Source organism: Postia placenta (genome assembly GCF_002117355.1).
Source record: "Postia placenta MAD-698-R-SB12 unplaced genomic scaffold POSPLAscaffold_16, whole genome shotgun sequence".
Taxonomy (NCBI): Eukaryota; Fungi; Basidiomycota; class Agaricomycetes; order Polyporales; family Adustoporiaceae; genus Rhodonia; species Rhodonia placenta.
This window is the reverse complement of record NW_020169847.1, coordinates 451,080-472,074: the sequence shown is the minus strand read 5'-3', so window position 1 is coordinate 472,074 and position 20,995 is coordinate 451,080. Positions and strand designations below refer to the sequence as shown.

General features: G+C 51.8%; 8 protein-coding genes across 8 annotated transcripts; 7 read left to right on the top strand and 1 right to left on the bottom strand.

The window, feature by feature from the left end:
• The first annotated feature begins 170 nt into the window (after positions 1-170).
• Positions 171-1,494, top strand: POSPLADRAFT_1076096 (hypothetical protein). The gene is made up of 6 exons (XM_024482886.1): positions 171-358; positions 415-550; positions 603-630; positions 680-771; positions 828-864; positions 936-1,494. Exons 1-6 carry the CDS (start codon positions 209-211, stop codon positions 1,423-1,425), a joined length of 933 nt encoding a protein of 310 aa, XP_024334756.1. The 5' UTR covers positions 171-208; the 3' UTR covers positions 1,426-1,494.
• A 336-nt stretch (positions 1,495-1,830) lies between these two features.
• POSPLADRAFT_1061049 (hypothetical protein) lies at positions 1,831-3,046 on the top strand (the record flags this gene model as incomplete). The annotated part of the gene is made up of 3 exons (XM_024481333.1): positions 1,831-1,983; positions 2,041-2,135; positions 2,566-3,046. The coding sequence occupies 3 exons, from the start codon at positions 1,831-1,833 to the stop codon at positions 3,044-3,046; spliced, it is 729 nt and encodes a 242-aa protein (XP_024334755.1).
• A 384-nt stretch (positions 3,047-3,430) lies between these two features.
• POSPLADRAFT_1154831 (hypothetical protein) lies at positions 3,431-4,627 on the top strand (the record flags this gene model as incomplete). The annotated part of the gene is made up of 6 exons (XM_024486888.1): positions 3,431-3,580; positions 3,626-3,761; positions 3,820-3,847; positions 3,899-3,993; positions 4,057-4,093; positions 4,141-4,627. 6 exons carry the CDS (start codon positions 3,431-3,433, stop codon positions 4,625-4,627), a joined length of 933 nt encoding a protein of 310 aa, XP_024334754.1.
• A 997-nt stretch (positions 4,628-5,624) lies between these two features.
• On the top strand, positions 5,625-6,328 carry POSPLADRAFT_1121412 (hypothetical protein; the record flags this gene model as incomplete). Its single annotated transcript, XM_024483520.1, has 3 exons — positions 5,625-5,798; positions 5,852-6,032; positions 6,105-6,328. Coding segments are annotated over 3 exons (579 nt in total), but the record flags the coding sequence as incomplete, so codon positions are not given.
• Positions 6,329-6,697: 369 nt separating this feature from the next.
• Positions 6,698-10,037, bottom strand: POSPLADRAFT_1155180 (hypothetical protein; the record flags this gene model as incomplete). Its single annotated transcript, XM_024486919.1, is given in 9 exon segments — positions 6,698-6,834; positions 6,888-7,295; positions 7,353-7,626; positions 7,682-7,782; positions 7,834-8,545; positions 8,599-9,243; positions 9,307-9,606; positions 9,626-9,724; positions 9,777-10,037. 9 exon segments carry the CDS (start codon positions 10,035-10,037, stop codon positions 6,698-6,700), a joined length of 2,937 nt encoding a protein of 978 aa, XP_024334752.1.
• A 2,178-nt stretch (positions 10,038-12,215) lies between these two features.
• On the top strand, positions 12,216-14,822 carry POSPLADRAFT_1049697 (hypothetical protein; the record flags this gene model as incomplete). The annotated part of the gene is made up of 12 exons (XM_024479820.1): positions 12,216-12,268; positions 12,464-12,719; positions 12,769-12,883; positions 12,945-12,962; positions 13,018-13,118; positions 13,163-13,228; positions 13,278-13,413; positions 13,436-13,584; positions 13,641-13,885; positions 13,980-14,273; positions 14,340-14,426; positions 14,477-14,822. 12 exons carry the CDS (start codon positions 12,216-12,218, stop codon positions 14,820-14,822), a joined length of 1,866 nt encoding a protein of 621 aa, XP_024334751.1.
• Positions 14,823-16,712: 1,890 nt separating this feature from the next.
• Positions 16,713-18,081, top strand: POSPLADRAFT_1116548 (hypothetical protein; the record flags this gene model as incomplete). Its single annotated transcript, XM_024483470.1, has 2 exons — positions 16,713-16,811; positions 16,909-18,081. Coding segments are annotated over 2 exons (1,272 nt in total), but the record flags the coding sequence as incomplete, so codon positions are not given.
• A 1,865-nt stretch (positions 18,082-19,946) lies between these two features.
• POSPLADRAFT_1107792 (hypothetical protein) lies at positions 19,947-20,448 on the top strand (the record flags this gene model as incomplete). Its single annotated transcript, XM_024483313.1, has 2 exons — positions 19,947-20,238; positions 20,297-20,448. Coding segments are annotated over 2 exons (444 nt in total), but the record flags the coding sequence as incomplete, so codon positions are not given.
• Positions 20,449-20,995: the final 547 nt, after the last annotated feature.

The window sequence follows — 20,995 nt, the reverse complement described above, 5'->3', positions numbered from 1 at the left end:
CCGACGGACACTCATGGTCTCCTGTTCAATTATATAACAGTGGTAACAAGCTTTGACCAATGACTGCCCGACATTGATGGGGCCACGAACGTGCGTGCAGCCCGCTTTACGACATTACGCTGTATGATTTAAAGGCGGCGATGACTATGCATGAGACTGCAGTCCCTCCAGACGGTCCGAGGAATCCCCCGGTCAATCCAGAGCTAGTATGCTTTCCTCTGCTTGGCTGCGGCTGGCGCTTGTCTTCGCCTCTATCTCCACCATCTCTGCCAAGGACGTTCTCCTTACCAATGACGATGGTTGGGCTGATGCACAAATCCGTGCACAGTACGATGAGCTGACCCGGGCTGTCTTCAACGTGTGTTCTCAGATTGCTGTCCACTTTCATCTCGACTGACTGCTCGCGTTGCATAGGTGGTGCTCTCGAGTCCTTCCGAGAACCAGTCTGGAACAGGGTCCACTACTGCAACGCCCACCGTGCTCACAGAGCCTTGTGAATACGACACTTGTCCCGTCGGGTCCCCACCAGAGGGATCTGATCCCGACAACCGTATGTTCGCAGCCATAATACTCCTGCCTTGACTCATGTTGTGTGAATGCAGCGCGGATAAATTACGTTAATGCGTACCCGTACGTTGAGGTTGTTTCAGCATTTGTCGGTATCTGACTAAGAATATAGCGTCGACGCCGCCTACTACGGGATTGAGACGCTGTCACCCAAGTTCTTCGGCAAGAAACCCGACTTTGTCGTGAGCGGCCCCAACATCGGCAGTGCGTACACAGGCCGTCTATCACATCACGAAGCCACTGACCGCTGCGTTAATCAGACAACCTCGGCACCGTCGTCCTCGAATCGGGCACTGTGTACGTGTCTGCCTCGACATCAATCATCTTACAGGCACTTCTGATGCACTCATCCCTTTCCTTTTCCACAGCGGTGCAGCCTGCGAAGCCGCGAAGCTCGGCGTACCGTCCACCGCGTTCTCCGGCGATACCGGTGCCCAAGTCTCGTATACGACACTCAAGAGCGACCCGACCGCGTCGTCTTCCGAGTCCTCGTGGATATATGCCGCGCTCACGGTGCATTACACGCAGACGATCCTCGAACAGGACAGCCCGGGCGTGCCGCTCCTCCCCGAAGGCATAACCATAAACGTCAACTACCCTGGGATCGACGCCTGCCCAAAGCCGTCGGACTACAAGTGGGTGTTCTCGCGGAACCTCGCCAACACCGGGCAGGAGGATCTTTGGACGTGTGGGAGCACGGTGCTCCCTGACGAAAACGACGTCGTTGCAACGGATGGATGCTACACCAGTGTTTCGGTGCTGAACGCGACCACCAAGGCGGACGTGGATGCAGACTTGCAGGCTGCGGTGTATCTCCGGCTGATTGGGCTGCCGTTCACTTGCCTCCCGAGCTCATGAGAACTGCGCTTATAGCGGATATAGTCTGTTCATGTGCAGATGGGCAAAGATGATGCTTGTGTTGTGTTGGATCATAGAGAATCAATCTAGTACTGGGTAACAAACGTTGGAACATAGCAACAAGCTAGAACCAAGTAATTCTGTCCTGAGAAGATCAATCGATCCGAACAACAGACGTGAGATCGCGTGATCGACGCGACGGTTAGGCACGCAGTCGCCGCTCAGGCTCGCGCGGCGAAAGCAAATGTTTCCATATGCTCATCACAGCCACCACGCGGGTTCAGATAATATGAAGGCCCTCGATATCCCGTTCAATGTTCTCCTTGTTCTGCATATGCAGCAATCTGCTGTAGAGTTGCTTCCCAGGCCGGTGTGCTTTGCCAGATCCCCGCTCTTTGACCCAACATGTACTACGCTCCTTACCTGCCCAGTGCGATACTCGTCATATCCGGCATTGCAGCAGCATACGCCCAGAATCTGGTCCTGACGAATGACGATGGCTGGGCTGTGGCCCAAATTCGCGCCCAATACACAGCACTAACGGACGAAGGATTCGAGGTATGCATGCGGCCTCCTTATGATTGTCTCCCTCACTTTGCCCACAACGTTCTATAGGTGGTTCTTTCATCGCCGGCCCTGGACATGTCTGGCACAGGCTCATCAACTATGATACCGCTTCCTCTGGACATCACACCCTGCGAATATGATTCGTGCCCAATAGGTTCACCGGCAAAAGGTTATAATGCAAGCGAAGGCGAGTGTGGAACATCGCAGCGCTGTTTCGCCTTATTGAGTACTTCCGTGCTATCCAGCAAGACTGAACTATGTCAATGCGTTCCCGTAAGCCCCTTTCCACCTTACACTTGCATGTGTCATGTTGGTCTGTAACCAGTTCGGATGCGGCCCATTACGGCATCGAGACGCTAGCGCCAAGGTTGTTCCACGGGGCCCAGCCAGATCTTGTAGTAAGCGGGCCTAACATTGGAAGTAAGTTCAACTTCGTGATTCGCCTGCGGAGCAGACTGCCAACGATCGTTCACGTAGCCAACACGGGCCTGATTAACCAAATATCAGGTACTATGTACGTTTCTCTTCGGGGCATGATATGTGCACGGTGCGACAGCTCTAACGTTCTTACAGCGGCGCAGCCGCCGAAGCAGCAACGATCGGCGTCTCATCTGTTGCATTCGGCGGCACCAGCGGCTCGCATGTCTCCTACACCACGCTCGCCAGCACGCCGAACGCCACCTCGACACTCTCTGCATACTTTTATGCCACACTCACCACACAGTTCATTCACACGTTCCTAAGCGGCGGCTCTGCCCCCGTGCTACCCCCGGAGACGTTTGTGAGCGTGAACTACCCGGCTATCAGTGCGTGTGCTGAGCCGGTGGACGCACGCTGGGTGCTCGCACGAAACCTGGCGAACCCATTCGCTGAGGACATCGAGACGTGCGGGACGACGTCGCTTCCCACGGAGAACGATGTCCTGGGAACAACTGGGTGCTACGTGAGCGTGGTGGTGTTGGACGCTCGGACGAAATCGGACGTGAATGCGACACGCCAGAAGGCGGTGCTTGAGCGGCTGAGCGCGCTGCCCCTAGATTGTTTACCAAACTAGCACGTACTGTGTGAGTATACCAGGACTAGGATCGCTCACTTAACGGGCTCTAGACAGTACTCCGGTATTCCCGCTTGTCGGAGGTTATAGTCGGCCGCATTATCTGTATCGCGTACCGATCGCGAGACCATGTGATCAAGGTCGAAGCTTGTCCGACTGAACTATCCGAATCCAAATATTGCGGTACAGTGGGAATGTTTCTGACGTCGGAGCCACATGCTCGACCGTGTCTGAACCTTCCGTGATGATGTCAACGTGCGCACGGGTATATCAAACGTTCGAGCCAATTGACACGTAATCATAGGATCGCCATTTAAGTTACCGTGCTCCAGAAAGAGAGTACATAGCGGAGCCCGCCTGCTTGCCAATTGCACGACTTGAGCAATGCGTGTCCCTGCCATACTCCCACTGGTCATTCCCCTCTTGGGGGAAACCTACAGTCGTGTACAGAATGTGGTGCTCACCAATGACGACGGCTGGGCTGTCGCGCAAATCCGGGCGCAGTATGCTGCATTGACGGAGGCAGGATTCGATGTGCGTTGATAATAGGATTGCTCGCCATTCCTACATCGTCATTAGGTTGTCCTCTCAGCGCCTGCTCAGAACGAATCTGGCAAGGGATCGTCAAGCACGGCGCCCACCCCACTCAGCAAGCCCTGCGAGTACGATTCTTGCCCCACAGGGTCTCCTGCGGAAGGGTTCAATGCGAGCGATCGTGAATACAATTTTCTGTTGCGAAATGAATTCTTCTGATTGGGCACTGTTCATCACAGCCCATTTGAACTATGTCAATGCGTACCCGTAAGACTGGCATCACTGCAATAGACAGTAGAGGATTCACCAAGCGAAAAGGGTGGATGCAGTCCGATATGGCATACAGACTCTCGCTCCACAATTCTTCGACGGTGAAGCACCCGATTTTGTCGTGAGCGGACCAAATATTGGGAGTCAGTTCATCAATGCGGGACGTTGGACAAATGCTACGCGGAACTGACATTGCCATTCTCTAGACAACTTGGCCCTTTCAGTTTTCTTCTCCGGGACTGTGTGAGTAATTCTCCAGCTGCAAGAGTAGTTTCTGAAATGACTCATAGCGGGGCTGCTTGCGAGGCCGCACAGGAAGGCATTTCCTCAGCTGCTTTCTCTGGAGACAGCGGCTCCCAGGTGTCCTATACAACCCTCACAAGCGAACCCAATGCGACATCCTCGCAATCCGCTAGAATCTACGCAGCATTGACGTCACAGTTTATCCAAACCATTCTCACCGCCACACCTGCCGGTTCCACTGTCCTTCCGTCCAACGTGACGTTGAACGTCAACTACCCATCAATCGACGGATGCGCCTACCCGTCAGACTACAAGTGGGTCTTGTCGCGAAATGAGCCAAATCTCGGGCAGACAGATGTGGAGACTTGTGGGAGCACGGCTTTGCCATGGGAGGTGACAGTGGTGAATACGAGTGGGTGCTATGCCAGCGTATCCGTAATCAGCGCGACCAGCAAGTCCGACGTCAATGCAACCCTGCAGGCTGCGGTCCTGGGGAGATTGACTGACTTGCCCTTGAGCTGTCTCTCATCGTAGCACGAGCTCTAGTGTGTTACTTGAGGAATGTACAATCCGGAGCCATCAAGGCTCGCTATGGTTCAGCCAGGATATCGAAATGAAAGGTCAACAATAGCGCACTATGCTTGATGATGACCTCTCACAATGAGTGCATACGATATTGTAGCATCGGTACTAGGGTTGCAATGGAAATAGCCTTAAGAAATGAAAGAAAATCGGTCGCAGGTAGAATATGACACAGGCCACTATGTGCTTCAAGATTGCGTCGCATAGCCTCCATGCCCCAGAGGTGTAGATTCCCAGTTGCCGCACCATCCGAATGGTGTTCCCGAGGAGACATGACATCTAGTACACGTACCTGAGTCTCTTCGTGCGGTGAGGCCGCTGAGTCTTGTATAACCCGACCGCATGCACACACCGGAGCGATGCTCTAAAGCTCTAAAGCTCAAAGCTTCAAAGGTGGTGGAAAAAGACAGCCCTGGTCGAGAAGCCCCAAGGATGTTGTTACACCTTTGTGACAAACGCGTGACCTCTCGCGTCCGTGACGGTGCGTCAATCAATGACCGACGGTAACCACGGTCCACCTTATGCCTGCTTGACAGTTCAGAAGTTCGATACTGAACTGAGGGTGTTGTCCCCTTGTCTGACTGCTTAAATTCCTGTTGTATTTCCCCCAGACTTCGCCATCACGATGCCCGGGCCACGTAACGCAAGGAAAAAGAAACAAACGAAGACGAAGAAGACTCAACGATCCCAGGGGAACGCTCGTGGAGACGAGGACCACGATTCACAAGAAACGCACACGACTCTTAACGATACCACAAGATGCTCGGATTGCCTGCCACCTAATTCAATACTGCCACACACGATCCCACCGCAGAACCATCGTGCTAGTATAACCGTTATACCCCAGGAGAGAGCCCTCTCCACTTATGATGAAGATACCAAGCGCATACCGAGGAATCCTGACCACATCCAGGACAGTGACATAGACCCGATACCTGCTCTGTTCACGAAGATACCCATCATTCACGATCCGGGAACCGGCCCTCGAGTGCGAGATATGCATGCCTTCCTCGCGTCGTCATTCGCTTCGTCCCCATCCCTCGACGATCCGCTCTGCGCTGAGTTCGCGCAGGAAGAAATGCTGGAGATGTTGTCAAGGTTCCTACCGGAAGAGACTGCACTGGTACGAACTCACCTCGTTTGCACATTATAGTTGTACTAACTATGATACCGTAGACCGTGTGGTTCAACAGAAGCAGAAAAGCCGCACGCGTCTGCCCTGCTTGTAACAGGCTATATAGGCTAGGCGACGTCCTACCAGACTTAACGGCTAACCCTCATGAGGACGTTCACCTGCCCCCATACGACGCTTCCACATCGTCGTTCCTCCTGCGGGAACAGGAGTTGAGCGGTCTATGTGCGTGATCCCGCGGCAGCCGTACGCATGCTGCATATTGGACTCGTACTTACCTCGTCATGCGTTACATAGGCTCCCCCGTCTGCTTTGTCATCGCAGGGATCAATTATTCGAGCGTAGTCCGGCTGCTGTGGGGGCGCACAGAGGACGAACTAGACGATGAAACGTGGGCCGTGCTTGACGGCCCCGGCTCGGACATCGCGTCAAATGACAAAGGACTTAGCATGTTGCTTAAGATGACCCGCTGTGTTGACCTTGGTCTTGGCGACTTACTCTTCCCGGATGAGAACTTGGATGAGGAACAGGACTCAGATGGGAGCGAGGACTACGGAGCAGAAGTGGCTAACGAGGAAAGGTTTTATCCACCGGTGGTTCAGAAGCCACTAGATGATGACCCTCTTGAGGACAGTTTCGGTGAGCTAGTGATTTGTGCATGACATTCGGTTCTTGGTTCGGTTCGGTTGCCGCTGCTGATTAGATAGATTTTTCTGATCTAAGAGGTCTTATGTCTATTGCTCCATGTCAAAGGTAGTCTAGGGACCAGAATATACTCGCCTGTAAAAGGAAACATCGTATTACTTATTACACGACAGTACACGGATGTCCGCATGCATAACATTGCCTGGCTAGGATGTTCTAAATTGATAGGTGATGTCGGAAAGCGTTTAGTGCGTCTCATGATGGCGCAACACAGAATACGACAGCCCCGCCCTTTCGGCGCCGCCATGCGAAGAGCTGGCAAGGCCCGGACTGGCCTGTGTGTCTCCAACCAGAGTCTGCCCGGTATCTTTTCGAGGGAGGTCTGGTGGAGAACGGTCAGCATACAATGAATAGCATGTCGCGCGCATCACTGACATTGCACCTTGGAGAGCTCACGAGTATTCCGCATGTGTCGTTGGATGTCCTCATACCATACATGTTCTGCGGGGCATTGCTCAGCGCATCTCTGCAATGCGCTGACAATGTCGGGTGCAAACATATTGTCGCCCGTTCTCACGAGATCGTCACATACACAGAGCAGAGTGTAGAACGAAAACCAGCCGCCATCTTCCATCAGATCCCCGACTAGAGAGTCTAGCTGCCTCGCGTTGAAGTATCCGGCCGTGGCAGCAAGCGCAGTCACAACGTTGTTACGGATTTGAGTCAGGTCGCCTTGAGGTAGCCTAGTAGCGAAGTGCAATGCGGTCGACAACGTCCATAGTACTCTCTGCGTGTGGCAATCAACGTCTATTTTCCACAGATAGGTGAGTAGATTCCGAGTGTCTGTCAAGCACCTCGTCAGTGGGCTATATAAACGAGTAGCGGGCATTCAATACGTACTTTTGATATTCGGTGGGAATTTGTGGCTGTAAATACGGATTTTCCATGCGAGTTTAGCACGAACTTTGTGCGATACATCTGACTTCATCAAGAGCTCTGTGAACTGGGCGTATACCGATGTTTCTGTGCTAGGTATGGGAGCAAGCAGTCTCTCTATCTCATCCAGGAGGCGCATTTGCTGGCCATCGTAGTCGAAAAAATGTGATTGTGTGCGTTTGATTCCGGCGAAGATGTCGATGCAGATATAAGCCTTTATTACGTGAACGTCGTTATTCTACACGTCGGATATGTAAGCTTTTAGTCGTACGTCTCAGTGTAAGAGATCTAACCAAAAGTAATTGCGGCTCAAATATTTTATTGAAGTGCACCAGCGCGTCAGAGAAATGGAGGCCCTTCAGCCAGTCTCTTGCCACAAATTCTAAGATGAAAGCTACAGCTAGTGTGAGACAAGACGTAGGCTTCATGAACAATGAATACTTACTATTTGGACCACTGGACAGCTCATGGAGGCGCGATACAATGTCTCCATTTAAGACCCATCGGAACCATTCTTCTCCATGCGACTGTACAAGTTCGGCTACTCGTTTGCATATTGCTCTTGCGGAATCTGTCGCAGGCATCGCTCGGACTAGATGTAGAAGGTTGTGCATTATCCGTTTTTGGTCATCGTCGGAATTGTCTACATGAACCGTCGGATACTTGGAGAGGACGTCCACGCAAAGGTCTCCCATGGCGATGATCGCGGGTGCGTCTCGGTCGTTCGGGTGCCATCGGAGGGTAGGCGGAGTCGTGTGGGAGTCGATTTCGTGCGCTCTGTGCTCCAATATACGATAGAGAACTGGAAGGGCGTTTGGAAGGCCGTTCTCTCGAAGGCAGGGCTGCACGACTGTCGTAAGGAACGTGTCATCCATGACGATTTCGTCCGCTTCAGCAAGCATGAGAAGTCTGTTCTCTTCCTGTTCCGTTGCAGATTGAGAGCGCACGGCATATTCTTCGAACTCTCTCCAGTTTGCTACCTTCGCGGCCGCCACGTACCACTGGATCCATGTAGGTAGCTGCTTCCGACACACGTGGAACATCCGTGAAGGCAGACAGCATAGCTGTATCATGAACATGAGAGCCTGTCCAAATAGCTGCATGATCCGGTTCGGCATAGAAGTTACCCCCGTGCTCCATACCCTCGGATGCGAGACCTAACATCTCACATGTTAGATTTTTACCCACACGAGTTATCGATAACACTCACTTTACACCTGACTGTCGAAGCGATTAACCAACGGAGGAGGCGGAAAGCCCACCATGAAGTGCGTGACTTGTATGGGCATTCTGGCGAGAAGGTAGGCATGAATATGGTGAATACGGGCGGAAGGATAAGCAGTGCGACGAGAGCTGTCGTGGTTGCAGCGACGATGTCGTCGAGGGTCCACAACAGCTGGATGAGGCCGACGAGAAACAACGCCATCGAGATTTGCAGAAGAATAGGTAAAGCGTCGATAATGAGCTGCATATGCCACTCTTTGAGGCCACGACGTCGGAAATACCATATGTGAACGCTCTTCCGCGGCACAGACGATGCGCGATCCACATAATGATGCAGCCACTGGCCAACCGCGATGGCAATCGCAGCAGCACTGATGCTACAGATCATCGCAATGAACCACAGGTTGCCCGTGGAAAGAACGGAGGGAGTCGGGTGCGTGGTGGCGCCTACGCCGGTCAAGACTGAGACTTGCTGCTCAGTCAGGTTCGGCTGACCTAAGCTGGCCGTCACCATAGCTAGCTGTGCGGAAATGATCAAAAGGACCTGTGTTGTGGGATCAGGCGGCTGTGGACGCAACATCGGATAAAACGCAATGATGAAGCCGGTGAGAATAGTTAGGAATAGACCAGTCTATACCAAAGGATAAACGTTGATCAGGCACTGATAATGCCACTGAAGTGAAGAAAGGCTTACGAAAACGAGTAGATTCCCAATATCCTCCTTCCACTTAATCACCATGGCCTTCTCGTACTCCCATACATGTTTCGCACAGAGATCCCAAGGATCCTCTGCAACGGAGATAGGCGCGTCGACCTGTTGGGAGCCCGATTGGACCTTGTCAATCTGCACGGCCCCGAGCTCCAACTTCTTGACGTCATGTTCATAGTTCAAAGGATCTGCCTTCTCCGGGGGTTCATCATCGTCAGAGATTCTTGGGACAGACCGTCGTCCTTTCTCGTCCTTAGACATGGCGTTGTCATAACCATGATGTGCCTGAAGGTCGATAACGTACCATCATGTATTCTGGTGGATCTGTCGTCCTCTCTTTGCCGCCAATGGCGGGGAGCGATGTAATGTCCCTGCTGTCTGATCCACCAACAGAGCGCACGGCCTACAGAATCGCATGTCAGTAGAGCAAATGACAAGAGATTTCACGGAATTACCGGTGAATTGACCGCAGATCGTCTTGTGCTAGTCTCGTCACGATCACTTGAGACACGGATAATCTCCAAAGGGGGTGCTGGAGAAGCCCGAAGAAAAGCATCCTGAAGAACTGGAGGGCCTTGTTCAATGTCTATATCCCCTGGAAAGGTTGCCGGTCCATGCTCATTTGCGCCGCCGCCCTCGGGGAAGGCTAAGCCACCCTGATGGCGCGAAGGTGCAGGAGACAGGTTGAAGTAAGTGCGATCGCTGCTCGCAGACATAGAGACAGACGCAACCGTCGAAAGGAGAGGGACAGATTTCCCACACAGGCCTGAACTGGCTTAATGTACATTGCAAGCGCGTGGTACATCACGGACCACACTACGATGTTGCGGATGTCGCGAACCACACTGACAGGCAGAGAATCCCGGATAGTCGCAAACCTTGACCATTCTAGAAACGGTAGACGTAGGTCAGGGAAGCCGGAGCTATCCCTAGACATTGGCGCGCGGCACTGAGACCACGAGGTCTGGTATAGCCTGCAAAGGCCGCAGGAGCACTTGAGAGTGAACGATGCATACTGCTGTGTGGGTTTCGAATGCTGCATAGACTGAGGAGTAAGCAGTTGCGTGATTGTTCACTGGATGTTGATGAAGTTTGAATGATGCAACAATCGCTGTGGTAGCGGGCGCTGATGGGTTGCGCTGAACCCAGATTCTCGATCGGCAGTCTGCCCGAGGTAATCTACGATGTTTGCAGCTGATGCTGCTCGAGGCAGTATTGAGAGCTAATCACATGGAACCGTGTTTGAGCAACACCATAAAGAGAATGAGTAATTGGCCGTTAACCAGACTTTTCCTCTAGGCCCTCGTGGGGTGGCAACCACGAGCTTGAGCCACATATCACCGCGTGCAAACTGTTTCACAAGGGCGCGTATGTGGAGCTACTGTGATGAGTAATGGCAGGGAAGTGGCCGGACAGTTCAAACCTGCAAGGCGAACATCTAGTCTAGGAACATGTCGGCGCCTCATGCCATGCCAGCGCTCAAGCGCTGACCCCTTGAATAGAAGTCATGAACCGTGAGGATACCCCTTATGGAAGCAATGTCAGGACCAGGATACATTTGAAAGCGTTGTAACAACGTGCATTGCTGAGCCGAGTGAAAAGAGCTCGCTCGAAGACCTCATAGATCTCGAAAAGGAATAGACCGAGGGCGTTGCAGTTAAATGACATTAGGGGCAATATCTTCACAAAGGAGCGTCAGTCGCGTACTTGACCGACAGAGCACCTTAGACTTGCAGCAACAGACTCGAAGCGAGAGACGCCCATACTGCAGCGACACTTGAGCTTGAGGTGTCGTTTAGGTGACGCTGCAGCGACGCTATGGTGCTGTTAGCATCGCTCGGCAGTGATCGGACGTTGCCTCGTAGTTTTCCATCGCTGCTGCACACTGTAGCATGGCTTTTGCAGCTGCACATAGCTCAGAGTGTGAGGAATTACATGCATGCATGAGATGTCGTTTTACGGGGCGCGTCATTGTCGATGAGATCTGTAATCATACTCATGACAGCTGTACGGCAATCGCGCCGCGTGTCTAAAGAGTCACCCTAGGTCGCTCTCCACGCTACTTCCAGATGTACAGTCAAGAACTCGAACACGACATCGTGTCAATTTACACGGTGGCCACCAATTCCATCATTCCCAAGTCATATCTCCCGCACCAACGTTTTTTTATTCCAGAAAATTCCAGCTCTGATCTCGACAGTGGATGTCAGCCTCCCTATGGCTCCTGCTCCGTGCTGGCGGACGACAGCACGAAGCAACGTCATCTGTACAGACGTGTCCAGAGGCAAGGTCCATTTCTCGAGACTGACGCAGGTGCGGATAATGATAGGAATACAACGGGCTCGAGAACCGTGGTAGAACACAGCGGGCACGTCTCCGAACCCTTACATGCAGGAACCCATCCAATGGTAGCTACGCACCATTCCATAGACAGCCGCCACAGCTCTCAATCACTGACTTCTCTCCCAGACCTCCGCCGTGATTGAGCCAGGAGCTTCGCGTGAAGTTCGTTGAGAGGTGTCCCGCACGCGATATAGTTCGCAGCGAGGCATGCTGCCGTCTGTCCGGAGTGAACTAAGAAGGGAGTAAAGCGTCCAAGAAAGGACGTGAGACGTTAAAGAATGTTTATTGGTTTCTTGCAGCATGCGCACATGAAGACCTTCAAATGGCAGATATTACAGTTTTTTCCTGGTCATATCAACCCGGGTGGTTGTATAGGCAGCATATCTTCAGGGGCTGAGGATGTCCGAGTCGTTTGATCATGAGGGAAGAAAGGTCGTTTTGGCGTCGGAAGCTGGATAGGCGCCCTATAAACGCCCGAATGCATATACATATTACTTTTGGACACCTTGATGGTTTAAGTCGTTCGCGCTACCCTTGTTGGAACGACCTTCATGTCTAGTCGCATTGTTATGCCCGGAGAGCGGCTGCGGCTACGCGTAGCCATGTGAATTTATCGAGGGCGACGCAGTTCACGAGACCGACTGCGGACTGTCACTTCGTCGTCCACGGTAAGTTTCCCGCCGCCTGTGCTCTGACCGAATCCAGACAAAACTCGCAGCAGCGATATTGTTTGCACAGCCTTGAGAATATTGACCAAGTTGCTTATATCCCTCCCTTGGTCTATCACTCGTTCGTCAAGGCTTGAGTATGTTGACCTTGACCGCACACGATATACCTTGGGCAGCGAGCGCCGCTATCCTCGCTTGGGTTGGCTGGAAGATGGCCGAATTTTGCTTCTACCGTATACTTCATCGTTACGCAACCTTCCAGGACCGCCAGCCTCAAACTGGCTATTTGGCAGCATCAATGACCTCAGAGCCTCTGAAAACTTTATGCTGCACGATGCATGGCTGGAGAAGTACGGCCCGACGCTGAAGTTTAACATCTGGTTCAAGGTATGTTCGAGCAGCCTGGGCAATGTCGTTGTGCTTACAAGACACATAGATACCTCGACTCCTCACGATCGATACGCGGGCGATCAATTACATTCTTAGTCATTCTCAGGATTATCCAAAGCCCGAGCGAACCCGGCACGATCTCACTGAGATCCTTGGCAATGGTTCGCGCCCCTCTCCATGCTGTTTTTCGATCGTGTAGTTGAAATACGAATGCACATGTAGGACTCGTAGTCGCGGAAGGTCTGTATTGCGTCATGGGCTTAGGATCTACCACTATAACATTTTTGTCTTGTAGGAGAATTGCACCACCGAGAAGTTAGTCATAGCATCAATGATGTTGTATCGTCTGCTGACGGACAGAGTCACTCCGCAGCGCAGGATTATGGTAAGACTCACGTCAGTACCCTGCCAGCCAACAATTTGTTGAACGTACGGTATAGAATCCCGCGTTCGGACCTGCACAGATACGAGAACTAACAGATATTTTCGTGGAGAAGGCGCAACAGGTTCGCAGTACTGCACCACGTTTGTCGCATTCTAATGTTCTGTCATTAGTTGCGTGACATGTGGAGAAAGGAAGTCGCTGAAGGCACTGCACGGATCGATGTCCAGGGCGGTCTGACAAAGATGACGCTTGATGTAATTGGTCTCGCAGGCAAGTCTGCATCGTCTGTGCGCTTCCGGTCACCATGTTTACCATCTAGCTACCTCAGGTTTCAACTATGAGTTCAGCGCGCTAAACCCAGATGGCAAACCCAACGAGCTCGACACCGCCTTCGAAGTCATGTTTTCATACTTATCCGAGTTCGAGCGTAGCTACTGGCCCCTCTTACGGTCCATGTTCCCAATACTTCGCCGAATAGTGAGCCGAGCTGTTCGCCTCCGATGCCGATCATACGTTGACTACCACACTGATAGCCCGACGGCTACACCAGGCGCACCGCAGCCGCACAGAAGGTGACACGGCGGATCGGCATGCAACTGATCGCAGAGAAGAAAGAGGCCGTGCGGAAGGCGGCGCAGTCTAGTGACAAGGGTGTCGAAAGCGCACTGCAGAGCCGTGATCTCCTCACGCTGCTAATCAAGGCTAACATGAGTTCCGACGTCCCGGAGGACCAACGTCTTTCAGACGATGATGTTCTCGCTCGTACGTGGCACAAAACGTATTTACTTGCAGCGTACTGATCTTTCTGACAGAGGTACCAACGTAAGTCGCGTTCAGACTTTGTCGGTCATGCTGCTCAGCGGCTGCTACAGATTTCTTGTCGCTGGACACGAGACGACAAGCAACGCGACAACTTGGTGCCTGTATGCACTTTCCCATCAGCCCGACGTCCAGCATAAGTTGCGCGAGGAGCTCTGGGGCATACGAACAGATAATCCCTCGATGGACGAGCTCAACGCGCTGCCGTACCTCGACGCGGTAATACGCGAGACGATGCGCTTGTATCCTCCGGTCGTGGGTACCTTCCGTATTGCGAGCAAGGACGACATAATCCCTCTGGCCACACCCTACACCGACTCCGCGGGGCGCGTGCACGACAGCGTGAGGTACGTGACATACGCAGCGCGGTGAGATGGAGCTGACGCACAAGAATGCCCAATATACATACACAGCATAAAGAAGGGCACGAGCTTCTCCATTCCGATTGTGCTGATGAATAGGTCGAAAGCCCTGTGGGGAGACGACGCGTTGGTATTCAGGTATGGCTGCGAGTCGGAGTGCTACGTCATGTATTGACGGGACAACGCAGGCCTGAGCGATGGGAGTCTCTGTCCGAGGCTGTCCAACAGATCCCCGGCGTTTGGGGCAACATGATGACGTTCCTCGGCGGCCCGCGCGCGTGCATCGGGTACCGCTTTTCGCTCGTTGAGTCCGTGTTCCGTACCTACATCGAATTGCTCGCACACTTAACCCGCGTGTTCTGCAGGATGAAGGCCTTGATCTTCACGCTGGTGCGCAGTCTCGAGTTTGAGCAGGCGGTCCCTACCCAGGAGATTATGAAGAAGATCGGACTTGTGCAGCGCCCCTTTGTGCGCAGCGAGATGGACAAAGGCACGCAAATGCCGTTGATCGTGAAACCTTACGTGCGGGATTAGGAGACTTTCCATGGAAATCAGGTAGTGTCTCTTGTACGTCTTCAATCGAGTAGTCTCTGCCATTGAGTAGCCAGTATGTACTCATTTCTCAAGACGAGCGATGTTTCGGGGACCCTTGCTCGCGAGTGCATGAACGAGTGATGTTACCACAAATCAAATGTAAGATTTTGTTCCATTAGTACTAGTGACAATAATTCTTCGTTTACATCGACACACATTTACTCTACAGGACTCAGACAAATGCACTAATGTCTAGGCTAGCCGTCGGCGGCTTGTGACCAGATGGTTTTGTTATCTTGTAGGTTTTGTTTTCGAGCGCGATTGTGCTATCGTTAGCAGAGTCCAACCCACCTATGTGGGCTAATAACTAGAACCACTGGACATGAGCCCGCAATGTTGGAACTTGAGATTGTGGCGAGCGCATGCCACCGTATTTGGCCATGTTTGTAGTACCTTGCAGACTTTGCGCGAGCCGTCCTGTACGTTCCTTACGCGTTTGACAGAGCTCAGACAAACGCGATATATCTTCGTTGATCGTTCTCGCTTCGGGTCTCGGACGAACTTTAACACGCAATAGTTAACCGTCGGCGGAAACAAAACAGAAATGCGATGTTTGTCGAGAGCCGCATGAGAAAACTGGAACGGCAATTGCCGACACCAGCTAGTCTCCCGAGACTTTCAACCTACGCCGCCTAGTTCATCGAAATGATTGACTTGCGTTGCAAAAAACACAACGTTGCGTTTGTTTTCTGCACAGACTCAACCTGGGCCTCTTATGCAGCTGGGACTTTCAGGCAGCCCACTGGCACTAACGACTGCTTCAAGAGTAAGACACCCACAAATCTAGCGCTCCGAGCAAGTTCAGGGTACTGTACCCATGATGATCGATATCTGACAAGATATATAACTTACACTAATACGCGAATCATGTCAAGCCTTCATCAGTAAAATTTACCCTTTTGCTTGTAAGACGTGTCAATGCTATCCTTTACGTCGGTATGTTCTCCCTCCCCTACCGGTCCTATTCCATTCAGATTACCGCGCGCCTCCTCTGTTCGACGCATGATATGACATGTCGTCTATCTACAACATTTATAGAGAACGTCTGTATCCATTTTGAAGCGTTACCGGGCTCATCGGTCTGGTGGTCGTGCGCCCGACCCTGACCCGGCCAGCGCCTGCCTCAAATGGTAATAAGGACGTCCTAGAATGCTGTGCTGATTACTTCTCATCTTCCCTGTCAGAAACCACTTGACAAGCGTGTTTGCATTGCTAGAAGCAACTCGGGCTATGCATGTACAGCCTTATCTACACTATCCAAAGAGCTGTTGCGATTCGAGCAGTCTGCCGCTCAGCTGCATTGAGCGAACCTGTACACACCACGATTGCTCATTATCCATACACATTTACTCATACTCTGTGGATGCATCATGGCGAACAAACATGATCGTATGCGGTCTAGGCGACTGAAGTCTATGCATATCATTCCACACATGACTGGCGAGCCTGACGATATACGGATGAATTCGCATGCCATCCCGCTACAGACATCTCGCAGTCTTGCCTGCCTCACAACAGATGATGACCTCGATGTTGTCAAAGAGGGAGCAGTGCGAGATGCCAGTATGCAATCGCATGATTTTCGTGCACCCACCGAAAGTGATGGCCGCTCTGCGTACGGAAAGCAGAGTCGCTCGCGTGCTGGTAGCGCCGGGACGACCTCAGTAAGTAATTATCACAATCTGCTCATGATGGTTCTAACGACCCGCGTCTACATAGGATGCATCTGATAGGACGAAATGGGATCCTGAGCAACCATCGCAAGACTCCTCGTATTTTTCTCCGCAGAAGAATATCGAGGACCATCCCCTTGATCCCGTTCACGGAGACGCTTCAGAAGCGTGGGCAGAGTGTGCACGGCAGGCATGGGAACATGAATTAGAGACAGTTGAGAAATGGAAGGATGAGATCAATACTTCGCTTGTTTTTGTGAGTGATCTGCGCACCTCAGATTGTCTATCATAGACTCGCTTGGCTTCCGTTCGAAAATGTGCTGCGAGTTTAATCTCTAATGATTCGCTTATAGGCCGGCCTTTTTTCATCAGCATTGACTGCCTTCAATGTGCAGTACTATGTATCTCTCCAGCCACAGGCGCCGGATGCTACTACGCAGCTTCTAGCTATGATGTCGGAGCAGCTACGCATTCTAGCAGCAGCGCATGGACACACAGCTACATCGCTTCCCATTCCTGCTCCGACGCTCGACCTCACGCAGTCAAACATAGGGGTAGCGGCCTCGGCTATATCCATCAACGTACTCTGGTTCTCGGCCCTCGTCTTCAGTCTGAGTGCAGCTTCCATCGCGCTATATGTGAATCAGTGGCTTCATCATCATATCAATCGCGCCGCAACGTTGTCTCGCCAGAGTTCTCGCATATGGTACTTTCGGCGCCAAGGACTTGTCGAGTGGTGGGTTCCCGAAATCATCGGAATCCTTCCGGTACTTCTTCAGATCTCCCTGGCGCTCTTCCTCGTCGGTCTTGTCGAGCTGTTATGGACACTCAATACCATCGTCGCCGGGATAGTGACGCCTTTGGTTGCCGTTTTGTTGATTGTTTCCATGGGCACAGTGTTCATCCCCGCGTTCGCACCCAATTGCCCGTACAAGACGCCGCAGGCATGGTGGTTTTTCCTCGTCCTTCGATGGTTCAAAACCCTTCTTCATCCTTTTGCCACTCGACTTCGCCATCGATGCAGCGAGATCCGCCTGCATCATCGAGGCATTCGAAAACGGGTCGCAGGACCAGCATGGGATTTCCTCTCCGTTTGGTGCAATGCGTTGGAGAACGCATGGAAGTTTGTAGACTGGCGAGATGTTGATAGCTACACTGTACGCTCTCGCGTTGAAAACCCCGACGAGAAGCTAGCCATGCTGGTCGAGGCGGACGCGGTCATCATGGACGAGTCTTTCCTCGAGCACGTTGTTCGGCCTTGTCTGCAGAGCACAGACCTCAAGGCAGCTATTCCCGCTTTCTACAGCATTTTGCAACGCAGAGCACATTGGTCGGACAACTCCACGAGTCCCCCTTCCCTCGTGTGGTACTCCACCGAGGAAGACACTCAACCTCTAATGATCATGGGGCACATCACCCTCGATATGTTCACCAGGCTTGCACCATGGAACTCGCACTACTCATGCGTGTTACAGATTCTCGACAGTCTCTTGTATGCCATGCCACGGGCACAGGCGGCGGTATCAGTCTATTGCCGCCTGTTTGCCTTACTACGAAGGTCGGACTTGTCGGTGGAGGTACGATCCAAAGTTATCTTCTGGGTGTATCTCCTATGCGATAATGTCTCAGTAAGGGCTGATCGTAAGTTAGCGGATATCTGTATTCGCATGAACATAACACGAACTCATTGTTATCCCCTAGACATAAGGATCCTGACTACGAGCGCGAGAGCCGTAGGGAGAGACCTTGATCCAGTATCGCACCTCAGGGTTGTCGTCACCATATTACGCTTTGCTGCCAAGCTTTCCCCGCAGGAATTTGCGGCTATTCGTCAAGAGGTTCAAGATCTGGTCGAGGTGGCCATTGAGCAACCCCATTCTCCAGTGGGAGAAGCAATCGGACAAGCAGCTCTAGACGACAGATGTTCTTGTCTGGTCCACAATTTCCTTCGTGCCAGTGTCGATGTCGCATCTATTGATGCCAGTGTATATACCCCGTCGGTTGTCAGCATTCTCGATTATCTCGTCTCGCAGTCGGATCTTGCTACGGACCATACGAGCGAGCCTCCACAGCCAACCCACAAATTGCTGCAAAGCTTACGCCGTCTGAGTGATGCTTCGTGAAGTTCATACTGGTGTGTTTTATCTTACATAAGTGGAAAGGCAATAGCTGAACGCGATGCAGAGACCACTACATGTCTCGGATATCGGAGAGATCCCTTTACGAAACAGTCAGACCTTGCTGGAGGTTCTCTGTTGGAGCTTGGGATTGTGGCGAGCGCACGCCATCGTATTTGGTGTTGTTTGTAATACCTTGCAGACTTTGTGCAAGCTGTTCTGTACGTTCCTTACGCGTTTGACAGAGCTCAGACAAACGCGATATATCTTGTCGATCGTTCTCGCTTCGGGTCTCAGACGAAATTTATCACTCTCTACAGTGTGTCACAAGCAGAAACATTCATTCACCCAACCTCCCATCTCGCGATGACTCGAAAGCCATGTTAGTCAGTCATATGGGAAATGCGTCACCGTGAATAATGCTGGTCAGTTATACACAATTGAACACGATGAGCGAGTCTTGATGAAGTTGTATATCAATGATGACATTCCGACATTGCGATGCTTTGGTGTACTTAGTGAGTGTTATGTGGCATGCCGTGGTGAGCCAGCCTAATCTGCGAGCGCTTGCGACAATCAATCGCTTATTTGTCGCTGACATGAGATCCCTGCCGCTTATGTTGGTCGCTCGTTCCTCGCATCTTCCAGCAACATTGAGGCGGCAACTATGAATGCACCTGTCATACTTCCGAAATTTCGAACCTATTTGAACATCAAGGCCCGCACTCATTGTGGACTTTGAACAAGAATCTCGGATGTGGCTAGCAGGTTCCGCGTGACGTTCAATTTGGACCGCGAGCTCTGCTTTGAGGACCGAGGTCAAACATGTTCTATTGCCACGGACATCCAGAACACTTACTCTCGCTGCTTCAACTGAAGATACGACACGGCTAAATTCAGTGCATGAGGCTGATGCTGCCACGCTTGGAATACAGATAGCTCTGATATTGCCTTTTGCGTGGTGCAGTGTGGATCCATGTTTACAGAAGGAAGCAGTCCTTCCCGAAACCCGCGTACACGAGGCCTGCAAGGGGCTTCTCAAATAGAGCACGCTCCCACGCCGCGAGGCCTTTTTTGAATATCAATCTCAGGTTGAGTCCGTTCTCTTCTGTCCCGCCATAAGACTCACCTACGCCAAGTACCGCTCATTGTATTACCGTACTCTCACAAGACACCAAGCCATGAAGGAAGCGTCTTCTGTTTCCAAATGGTGTCAGTCTAGGGTCGGTGACACTGTGTATTAGTACTGATGGATTATCGTTGTAGTCTGCACCGGTGAATCTGATATCACGATGAAGTCAAGCGATGGCGTACTATTCCGAGTCCATAGGAGGAACCTAGAGATGTACTCCGAGGGCTTCCCGGGAGATGATCTTGCTACACAAAATGAAGTCGTGCAGCTTAGCGAGACCGCCGCGGCACTGGAACTTCTGTTCCAGTATATGTATCGGCAGCGGCAACCTGATCTATTATGCGTGCCTTTCGAGACACTGGCTCAGCTCGCTGAAGCCGCGGAGAAGTATCAGGTCTTTTCGGCTATCGAAGTATGTAAGATGTATATGATGAGTTAATTGGCCTTTTATGACTATGGAATGTTCACGCATCTGTGTCTCCCGATGAAGAGCATCTATCCCGTTGCATCCTGTCGAAGTCCTAGCATATGCAGGTAGACATGATTATGCGACACTTTGCGATGAAGCTGCTCCTTTGACCATCAACGCGTCTGTGGAAGACATGTCCAAACACCTTGGCCCGGCGACATTTATTATCTGGGTCTGTAATACGTCTTGTAGTCTGCGGGTATTGCTCATCTTAGAATCAGGTTCTGTATCGGGAGCCATGGCTCCGCCTGTTTTTACGGAAAAACTGGGAGGATCACGAAATCCCATCACCTCTTCTTCACAAAGGTGCTGCTACGAGCTGCCACCTTTGGCCCGACTTCCACTCCGCCGTCCTAAACAAGTTGAGACGCATGGAAGACTTTGGTATTGGAAACATATTCAGCTCGCAGGTACATTGCTTAGATGGCTGCGTACAGTGCAGAAAACGAGCAAGCGTATGGGAGGGCCTTGTCACGGCAGCGTACAAGGAAATTCTTACCTTTAGTTCCGTGCGCCAAGGAATGTAAGTACGTAGGATCACGCCAGCGGAATTCAACCACGTATCATTGGGATCCCTTGCCATATACATGTGTTGTTTCCCCTCTGACAAAGAAGTGCTCTCCGGCCTATAGAAGCAACTCAGGGTATAATCATAATAAATTGACGGTTTCATTCGACATCCGTCTACTGACGTTCGACAGGGCGGGGGTTTCATACATCCT